This window comes from Antedon mediterranea, chromosome 4 (assembly GCF_964355755.1).
Source record: "Antedon mediterranea chromosome 4, ecAntMedi1.1, whole genome shotgun sequence".
In the NCBI taxonomy this organism is placed as follows: domain Eukaryota; kingdom Metazoa; phylum Echinodermata; class Crinoidea; order Comatulida; family Antedonidae; genus Antedon; species Antedon mediterranea.
Genome location: NC_092673.1, coordinates 12081955 through 12093371, shown reverse-complemented (window position 1 = coordinate 12093371; position 11417 = coordinate 12081955). Strand labels below are relative to the sequence as shown.

General features: G+C 34.3%; 1 protein-coding gene across 1 annotated transcript in view; it reads right to left on the bottom strand.

Annotated features, from left to right (window-relative positions):
* Nucleotides 1–3063: 3063 nt before the first annotated feature.
* Nucleotides 3064–11417, bottom strand: part of LOC140047557 (uncharacterized) — a 31186-nt gene continuing 22832 nt past the window's right edge. Inside the window, exons 18-24 of the mRNA XM_072092598.1 lie at nt 8086–11414; nt 7738–7887; nt 7168–7359; nt 6788–6980; nt 6474–6628; nt 6153–6302; nt 3064–3745 (exon numbers count right to left, since the gene is read on the bottom strand). Coding sequence (XP_071948699.1) covers nt 3533–3745; nt 6153–6302; nt 6474–6628; nt 6788–6980; nt 7168–7359; nt 7738–7887; nt 8086–11414 — 4382 coding nt within the window. The 3' untranslated portion in view covers nt 3064–3532. The remainder of the gene's footprint in view (nt 3746–6152; nt 6303–6473; nt 6629–6787; nt 6981–7167; nt 7360–7737; nt 7888–8085; nt 11415–11417) is intronic.

Sequence of the window (11417 nt, the reverse complement as noted above, 5' to 3'; positions counted from 1 at the left end):
GATGTTATTTTTTTTATTCTGTTTGGAGTGGGAAACGATAGATGCCTACTACCACTACGAGTTGGCCCCACTAGGCTAGGCGTAAGACGTGGTAGGAGGATGATTGCTGGCAGCGAAGCAGCAATAAATGGGCCCAATCTTGTTAGCAATGTCGCATGACATGATTGATATTACGACCTGTTTTAACGAGAGGTCAAAATGTACCCTGAGGACACTTCCAACACGGTAACGGCGACCGGGAAGCGATTTTTTTTTTCGTACATAAGTTGGGGACCCCCTCATGAAACGTCACAAAATAAACATGAATAATTCATCAGTTAAATTTTCTTGTTCCGTGTGCACCCAAGCGTATAGCAACAAGAAGTGATTACAGTAGTTTACACAAGTGCGGTACGATTCTAGGCCTATCTCCGCTGTGGTTGCCGCGTGCGATTTCATAATAGAATAGCGGCGTTTTGTGTGGACTGTCGAAATAATCAGCCTTTAGTTTATGGTGTGTTTAATATAATTTATTACTAAAGAATTACGTGTTAAAATTATAGTTTCTATTGATACTATTAGGCCTAATTACTATTCTCTAAACCCATGTCTATTCTAGTAGTAGCTGTGTTGGTGTGTGTGACGTGTGTGTTAGACTAGAGTCAGCAAAATTAAACAATAAACATTACACAAAAATACATTTTTTATTCTCGTGGGTCTAACCTTCCTATCTCATGTGTTCATATACGCGCAGTTCCTTTGATTACATGCATATTGTTTGATAATAAAATAGCAGAATTAAAAAAATACAGTACACAAATTATACACATTCTTTATTCTTGTGGGTCTAAGCTTTCTTTGGGCTATGTCCAATGAATTACTACTTAGTGTAATGTCTTGCCTAGCTGTCGATTAGCCTCGACTCGACACATTTTGCATAGTGGTGTGTGTGTGTGTGTGTGTGTGAAGAAGAGTGCGCGAAGGCAATCACGTGAATTGACATATCCTAGGCCTACTAGACTGTAAACTGTCATCAGTTAAATTTGTTGTTCCGTGTGCACCCAAGCGTATAGCAACAAGAAGTGATTACACAACTGCGATACGATACTTTCTACAGTAGGCCTAGGATTATAAGTAAATTCACGTGATTGCCTTCGCGCACTCTTCTTCGCGCACTCTTCTTCACACAAAATGTGTCGAGTCGAGGCTAATCGACAGCTAGGCAAGACATTAAACTAAGTAGTAATTCATTGGACATAGCCCAAAGAAAGCTTAGACCCACAAGAATAAAGAATGTGTATAATTTGTGTACTGTATTTTTTTAATTCTGCTATTTTATTATCAAACAATATGCATGTACTCAAAGGAACTTTAAAAATGCGCGTATATGAACACATGAGATGGGAAGATTTGACCCACGAGAATAAAAATGTATTTTTGTGTAATGTTTATTGTTTAATTTTGCTGACTTATTACTCGGATTGTGTCATACCAAAGATAGTTACACTATAGTGTAACTATTTCTTTGGTCATACCTAACACACACACGTCACACACACCCACACAGCTACTACTAGAATAGACATGGGTTTAGAGACTAATAATTAGGCCTAATAGTATTAATAGAAACTATAGTTTTAACACGTAATTCTTTAGTAAAAAATTATATTAAAAACACCATAAACTAAAGGCTGATTATTTCGACAATCCACACAAAACGCCGCTATTCTTCTATGAAATCGCACGCCGCAACAACAGCGGAGATAGGCCTAGAATCGTACCGCACTTGTGTAAACTACTGTAATCACTTCTTGTTGCTATACGCTTGGGTGCACACGGAACAAGAAAATTTAACTGATGAATTATTCATGTTTATTTTGTGACGTTTCATGAGGGGGTCCCCAACTTATGTACGAAAAAAAAAATCGCGACCGGGAATCCACCAAATTTTAGGATTCAGCCAAGTAGCCTTTTTTGCAATTAAAATCTCATTACACGGAATCTCTTTGTTGTTATACAACACACTTTTCGTAGGCGTGTAGAATATGCGTGTAATAGCGTGTTGTATAAACGCGCCCTTGGAGAGATGCTTTACACACCTATTGGAGAGATGCTTTACACACCTATTGGAGAGATGCTTTACACACCTATTGGAGAGATGCTTTACACACCTATTGGAGAGATGCTTTACACACCTATTGGAGAGATGCTTTACACACCTATTGGAGAGATGCTTTACACACCTATTGGGCTGTGTTTATACAACACCCTAAATTTGAACACGTCTTTAATTTTTAGCGTGTTGCACGGGCCGAGGTCAACCCCACAAAAACCTTGCAGTTATACAGTACATGAAATCGTAATACCGTGTTATACCCCGTAGTTCATAATCCTAAGTTATATATATACTTGCATGCATTATGAATTAATATGAGTTTATATTAACGTTTAAAATTTAGTTTATTCAATTTTTGATTTTTTAAATCTGCTTTAGAAAAACTAAAACTATGCTACATTTTGCCAAATTATGCCAACATTTGATTAGCGTTAATGTTAAGTGCTAAATAGGTTAAGATATGCAAAAAAATCACAATTATCTACTAGATTTGGTCAAAATTTTCACAGCACATACTTTTATTTAACGAGAGGTCAAAACAATACCCTGAGGACACTTCCAACACGCCAACAGCAACCGGGAATCCACAAAAATTTAGGATTCAGCCAAGTAGCCTTTTTTGCAATTAAAATCTCATTACACGGAATCTCTTCGATGTTATACAACACACTTCTCGTAGGCGTGTTGAATATGCGTGTTGTATAAACGCGCCCTTGAAGAGATGCTTTACACACCTATTGGAGAGATGCTTTACACACCTATTTTTTACTACTGTATATTTACCCAAATTTTTATAAGTTTAAACTGTTGATGTGTAATGAAAAATTATTATTGCTAAATATTTTAAAAGTTATTTAAGAACACAGTAGTGTACCTCACAAAGGAAAATGAATACTTGTAATGATATAAATACAGTGCCAGATGCCTATATTTATTGAAATAATATCAATGAAAGATTATTGTGCAGATTTTATTGAAACATTAAAATTACATTCATTGACAAAATTCATATACCGTACATTTAAAACCGAATCCTTAAAAAATACATATTTTATTAAAATACAGGTAATTGATTCTGTTAAATCAGTAGTGGTTTTTTATTTTTAATAATTATTTGAAACTATTAATTAAACAGAATCGCAATTTATCAAACTTGATTTTTTTCCCTCATGGACACATTTAAATATATACAGTAAAGTAATCTATCAATGAGCCCTGTATTTTAAACATTCTCTGCAATGTTCGAAAAACAAATGGGATTACAATTAAACACCAATGTACTTTACAAAGAATGAAAGTTGCAAGCATGTATCATTAGATAAATGTAATTAAATTGAAATATTAACTACAGTATGCCTACTATAACAAATACTGTACAAGAAAGTAAAAAACATCTGATTGTGCATTTATGCCAATAAGATGTTACTACTTGTAGGTTTATTTTGGTTTTAAATGTAAAAGGTTCATCAACATTTCAACCACCAGCAATGGGTTGTCGCTCATACAAGGTTTTGCTGATAAATCCCAATCGGGTAAAAATTGTGTTTGTTTCTTTACAATGACTCGTTGAACTGCCAGCTTATGCTTCCGTTTTGTCAAGACATGAATACTCTGCATCTTCTCAGCAAATTTAGGAAGACATCGAATTTTCTAGGAAAAAGCAAAATGATCAATGGCTACCAGTGAGTGAAATACAGTCAGCAAGTGAAATACCTTGATTATTTTAATCAGTTAACAATTAGATCAACTTTTAATATGAATATGAAAAACATTTATGTAGTTGTAGTGGAGTTGTAGCTTGGTTGTTACTGTGCTTGCCTTCCAATCCCAAGGTCCAGGGTTCAATCCTGACTTAGTGATAGGGTTGTAACTTCACTCCCTAACCCTCAAATGAGACTTAGGGTATGTTCAGACTCACGGAGTTACGGTGGAGTTAGCTACGCAAGGCGTACGGTAATCCGTGGCGTTAAAAGCCAAGGTGTTATACAACGACCAACATTCCAATGCCTTGCGTTTAAAACACTCTGTTTTTTATATTTATATAATGTTTTCCTTCAAATATACTGATTTGTTCTTACTACTTGTATAATTGCATTTTAATTCGAAATAATTTAAAATTTAATTGTTACACGGACAATTATCTGATTAATTTTATGAAAATATCATATCACTGACGCCAACTTTACTGTTCTTTAAATCTGAACCTGAAAATACATTTGACATAGCTATTTCGCTGTCGTATCATAGGGTACGGGTATGTACTTGCTGTCTGCTAATCGTGGTTGTGTATTTTCATTGGTTAAGGTTAAAATCACTGATGCATCACTGGATTAGCGGTACGAAATCTACCCTCTCCCGCTAGAGTTATTAACGCCACTGGCGCGGAGTAACAGCTCCCTAACGCTAATCCGCGGCATGGTTCAGACACAAAAATATGTACGCCGCTTACATAATTCCACCGCAACTCTGTGAGTCTGAACATACCCTTAGTTTATAAGTTTATAATGATAAATTATAAAATAGTTTATCATGGTATTCTGATGTCAGCACTGAGTCACTTAGGCTATTTTATTTTATTTTTATTATAATAAACCTTATTTAGTGAGGGCGACCCTAAACAGCCTAAGCTGACAATCAAGGGGCCCTCATATAGACATTATAAAAAGAACTAATATGGAAAAAAAACGAGGATGAACTATGTTTAAAAAAATATAAAAATATATATTATATATGTACTTATTACAAAAATATATCTACAATACTATACACAACGAGTTTTTTCTTTTGGGATTAAATATTTTTTTAGAGCAGACATCAAATTATTTATTGTTACCGCATTTCTTAGTTTGGTGGGTAGCAAATTCAGGTATGTTGGTGCTCTATAGATGAAGCTGTTCTTAAAAGTTTCAGTTTTAGGGAAAGTTCCTCTCACTGACACTTCGAGTACATCGATTATTTGGAATTCTGGCAAGACGCAGGGCAAGACCATTTGCAGACCTGTAGGCAAGGCAGCCCAGTTGTAGATCTTGGATTGTATGAAGATTTAATGTGTTGTAAATGTTCGTGGTGTGAGAGGATGAGCTTTAAGGATAATGCGAAATGCTCTATTTTGCATGGTCTGTATTCGGTCAATATTCGATCTGGTTCCGAAAACACTACAGCAATAATCAATGTGTGGAAAGATTATAGTGTTATAGAGGAGTATGGATGTGTGTTTATTAATGAAATGACGGGCACGCGATAAGATGGAGATGGACAAGCCCAGTTTGGAACAGAGTTTATTTACATGAAAAGAAAAAGATAAATTTGAATCAATGTGAATGCCAAGATGTTTCTGTTTGTCAGTTTGTGATATGGGTATGTTATTGTATGTGAGGCGGAGGGTTTTGTGTTGTTTTTTATGGGTTCCAATAAGCATTGAGGATGTTTTTTTACAGTTTATAATTAATTTGTTTTGTTTAAGCCAACTTTTAATATTTGAAAGATCTTCATTTAGTTTAAGTTCAATAATATTTGGTGAAGCTGATGAGTAGTAGATTATAGTATCATCTGCATACATGTCGGTTTTGGAGAGTTTAATTGCATGTGGCAGGTCAGGCTACACCAGATATTTAGTAAAAGGTATGTTTTAGTAATTGTTTACGGTTTAATTCTATATTTTAAAAATGCATGGCACCACTAGCCACACAAATTAGGCCACTGCTCCACTGTAGGAATTGAGGTTTGTCAAATTATGAATTTTTTTAAAATTAAAAGTGTAAACAATTTTGAAAACATACCTTTATCAGAATGTATGATGTAGCTAATAAGTTTTTTAAGACTTTTATTTACAAGCTAAAAGTTTCATAAAATAATGAATGATTTGGATGTAAAGTTCAGTTGAAAAGAAAGTACAATGCCTGTTAAATAGAGATTCACCATTGAATAGCAGACCAGAAAAGGGTAATGTAATTGAAAACTCGGGTCCTTGCCAAGTACTATTGGTTACTATTTGACGTCAGAATGTGATATTGAGTCAACTTCATCATCATCATCATCAATTTCAATTGATACTTACCTTTGCATAGTGTTCATTTTGACAAAAAACTATAAGAAGTTTACAAATACTGACAAACAACTTTGGCTTCTCGCGATACATCTGAATCAGTTCAATCAAAAACATGACACAATCTGGAATGTCATACACAGCTGCACAGGTCTTGGGGTACTACAAGATATAACAATGGTTTTTTTAATTGTTTATTTAATTACACACAATAACAAAAGTTAAACTCCAATGTCACATTTTTTTTGGTAAAAAGTCAAAAAACTATAATAACATTTCAGGAGTTTAAGTTGCATATTTGTCATTATTATTGATACAGAAGAATACAAATACCTTAGCCAGGTGTGTAAGAATATTGATACAATATTTCACAACTTCCATACAAGGTAAACTACGATTGCAATTCTTGATGAGAATAAAGATTATAGGTAGAGCCTGGCCTTCCACTATTTTTTCACAACATACAGGAGAAAGACGTGTCACAACATCTGAAAATGAACATGTTAAATATGTAAATACATTTTGGTCACTCAATACTAACTAGTCGTAACTTGTTATAATTTATTTAAATGTTTATCACATTCTATTATTTAATTATTCTACCTACGGTACAAAACCAAGATTTTGACAATATCAAATTTCCTCACCTAAATTTCGCAAAGCTTCAAGAATGTGCGACACCTGCTTGTATCTCATAATGTAATCAAGTGCCGTTTCTGTGCGATTGCACAGTTTTTTATCTTCTGTAGCTTCCTTAGTTGCAACAATGAAACGTCCACGAATCAATTTCAATTTCTTTATTTTCAATTTCTTCCGGACAATGTAACCACGCCAGACCCTCTATATATACATCATTAAATAAAATTTTACTGTATGAAAATAATAATCTTACAAGACATTCTCATATTTGTGAAGGCACTAAGAAACATTATATGAGTTTATAATACTATAGCAGTTTTTTTAATTACAACATACAGTATAATAATTTTTAAAAATACAAAAAAATTAATAAAAGTTTCTAAACTACCTGAATGTTTAGTGCAGCATTCTTCATATTGCATACTTTTTTCTGAATTTGGAACATTCTGAAGTAAGATTGCAAGGTAACAGTTGCTTTTTGACGCTTTTGTTGATGAAGACGTACAGCTTTCTGGAGGGCTATTACACCGCAACGAAGCTTTGAATACTGAATGTACTGCAACTTACATTTCATCCACCTCTGTAGAAAAAAAAAAGTTTTGTGTTATTTTGTTGATATATCACTATAAACTAAAACAATGTACTAGGGTTCCTATGAACCTGTAAGGTACTGTAAAGGACAACTTTTTACACTATTTATTTTTAAACTATAAATATTCATTTGTGAAAATTCCCATTTTATTTGTGGTTCTGTAAAATATTGTATAAAGATATTCATATCAAACTGTTTTCTGGCAACGATTTTCAAACAATATTATATCATTCAAATCATTATTTTGCACCCTAACATCTAATGAACATTAACCCTTTAAACCTGTTTAAAATGAGTTTTTGAGAAAAATAAATTCAAATGAGTACCTAGTTTTTTTCAAATAATACTCTACAATTTTTAATTTACCTGAATTACAATAACAGACTGTATTCGTTTTCTAGCAATTTGTAAAAGCTTGAAGCATCTATACTTTCTCTGTATACGAATTGCTGCAAAATTAACATAGAGTGCAGCACTGAAACGTTTAACAGAGCTACCTCTTCGTTGCTCTTCTTCCTGCAATAACAAGTACTTCCTTTAATCACTTTATTTAGATTTAGAGCTCTTACAGATTCTCTTGTTTTGATAATTTTAGCTACAATTGAATGCCACTGATGTAATGGTGTACAGAAGTGGGTTCAAATGACAAATATGAAAACAAATAGGCCTACAATAAAAATGTCAATATACGGTAAATTCATTTTAAAAGCTTACCATAATATGTTTCCCAGTAATATACATCTTGAATGCTTTCTGTAAGCATAAGGCTGCTCGATGTTGCTTTAGATTCACTTTAAACTCACTTCTTGCTTTCCATCCTCTAACAGCAGCCTGTATTTGAATGACATCACTCAAATATCTTTTCCATACTCTTTTTGCAATGCAACTTCTAAACCATGCTTGAATGCATATAGCAGATTTACATTTAGTTTCAACTTCTTTCAAAGACCTGTATTTACGTTGAATTACTATAGTTGCAGTACGCAGCTCAAGGAAGGCTTGTTGTTGTCTGTAAGATTTGTAGAAAGCCTGAATTGTTGTTGCTGCTTTTCCCTTTCTCTCCTCTTTTCTAGACCTGTATTGCCTGTAAGCTTTCTGAATAGTTAACACGGATAACCTTTTGCAAATATACAATTTCCGCTGCAAATTTCCTTTACTATAATTTCTAAAGTGTAGTTGTAAAGCAATTATAGCATTTTTCTGCACTTTGAATGCTTTCCTTTGAATGTATCCCCTGCAAGCCGCCTGCAATGTGATGTTTGCTTTCAATACTGAACGATACCATTTCTGTATCATCCAACTTCTACAACCAGCTTGAATGACAATTATTGCTCCTCGTTTACAATGATAGTTGATGTAGTCTTGACGAACTTTCATCAAAGCCCTAAATTTCTGTTGAAGGAAGATAGTACTTTGCTTCAACTGAAGAAAATATTTCCTTATCCTTTTGGATCTAATTTTGGCCTGCATTGCAACAACAGATGATTTATTTTTCAAATACTCCTTTCGTTTCATTTTACCTCTAAAAAATGCTTGCATCTTTATAGTTGCTGCTCGGGTACATTCAAAATCATACTGAGCATTTTTCATGACTTTCCATGACCTGAAATGAATCTGTAAGATAGTAACAGCAGACTGCATTCTCAAGAAATTGCGTCTACAATGACAACGTCGAATACACGCCTGAAGAAACAGAACTGAGATTCGTAAACGTTTAAAGATCTTTCTTTGTTTGTACATTCTGAAATGAGACTGAATTATAGTTGCTGCTTTCTTTTGATTTGCAATTTGCAAGTACCTTCTTGTCATTTTTTGAATGATAATAATGGATTTTTTGACGTGCAAATATTTCTTGAATTGCTTTCGACCAGACAGATTGGCTCGCCAAAATGTTTGGATCACAATAGCAGACTTCCGCATACACTTGTATTTGGTTATTTGTCTATGGCATCGATAAACCGCTTGTATATGGCGAGCAGCAGCATTTAGCTTCCTCATGTATGATCGTACAAGAAAGCCTCTTATATGGGATTGTATTACAATACATGCTCCTCTCTTGTATAAATATGCATATCTTGCATATTTTGCAATCACTGTTGCTCTATAACGTTTCTGTATTGATAGAACAGCATTACGATGTGCCAAATATCTCTTTCGTTGTAAAAAGGTACGAACACTTGCTTGAATTCTAATCAAACTGGTCAGTTTCATCCGATAGTGTTTAGACACCAAATATCTCCTAACATAAGCCTGTAACAGAATTGTTGCATTTTTCTTCTTTTGAAAAGACTTAAAACAAACATTTCTGAGTAGCTTGGCTCGATATAGCGACTGAATAAGCAAAGCAGCACCTTTCAGACTGCTGTATCTTTTCTGAAATATCCACTTTCTTACATAAGACTGAATAGTTACAGCTGCTTTCTTGTTTTTCAGAAAACATTTCCTGGTTTGAGAGCCTCTGTAAACTGATTGTATCAGTAGAACCGCTGTCTTTTTCTCAAAGAGTCCCTTTCTGCCACAATAACCTCTGTATGCAGACTGAATTAGAATAGCAGCATTTTTCTGCCTACTAAATGTTCCTCTACTTTGATAACCTCTGTATGCAGACTGAATTAGAATAGCAGCTTTCTTTTGCATACTAAATGTTCCTCTACTTTGATAACCTCTGTATGCAGACTGAATTAGAATAGCAGCTTTTTTCTGCCTACTAAATGTTCCTCTACTTTGATAACCTCTGTATGCAGACTGAATTAGAATAGCAGCATTTTTCTGCCTACTAAATGTCCCTCTACTTTGATAACCTCTGTATGCAGACTGAATTAGAATAGCAGCATTTTTCTGCCTACTAAATGTCCCTCTACTTTGATAACCTCTGTATGCAGACTGAATTAGAATAGCAGCATTTTTCTGCCTACTAAATGTTCCTCTACTTCGATAACCTCTGTATGCAGATTGAATTAGAATAGCAGCATTTTTCTGCCTACTAAATGTCCCTCTACTTTGATAACCTCTGTATGCAGACTGAATTAGAATAGCAGCATTTTTCTGCCTACTAAATGTCCCTCTACTTTGATAACCTCTGTATGCAGACTGAATTAGAATAGCAGCATTTTTCTGCCTACTAAATGTCCCTCTACTTTGATAACCTCTGTATGCAGACTGAATTAGAATAGCAGCATTTTTCTGCCTACTAAATGTCCCTCTACTTTGATAACCTCTGTATGCAGACTGAATTAGAATAGCAGCATTTTTCTGCCTACTAAATGTCCCTCTACTTTGATAACCTCTGTATGCAGATTGAATTAGAATAGCAGCTTTCTTTTGCCTACTAAATGTTCCTCTACTTTGATAACCTCTGTATGCAGATTGAATTAGTATAGCAGCATTTTTCTGCCTACTAAATGATCCTCTACTTTGATAACCTCTGTATGCAGATTGAATTAGAATAGCAGCATTTTTCTGCCTACTAAATGTCCCTCTACTTTGATAACCTCTGTATGCAGATTGAATTATAATAGCAGCATTTTTCTGCCTACTAAATGTTCCTCTACTTCGATAACCTCTGTATGCAGATTGAATTAGAATAGCAGCATTTTTCTGCCTACTAAATGTTCCTCTACTTCGATAACCTCTGTATGCAGATTGAATTATAATAGCAGCATTTTTCTGCCTATTAAATGTTCCTCTACTTTGATAACCTCTGTATGCAGACTGAATTAGAATAGCAGCATTTTTCTGCCTACTAAATGATCCTCTACTTTGATAACCTCTGTATGCAGATTGAATTAGAATAGCAGCATTTTTCTGCCTACTAAATGATCCTCTACTTTGATAACCTCTGTATGCAGATTGAATTAGAATAGCAGCATTTTTCTGCCTACTAAATGTTCCTCTACTTTGATAACCTCTGTATGCAGATTGAATTAGAATAGCAGCATTTTTCTGCCTACTAAATGTTCCTCTACTTTGATAACCTCTGTATGCAGATTGAATTAGAATAGCAGCATTTTTCTGCCTACTAAATGTCCCTCTACTTTGATAACCTC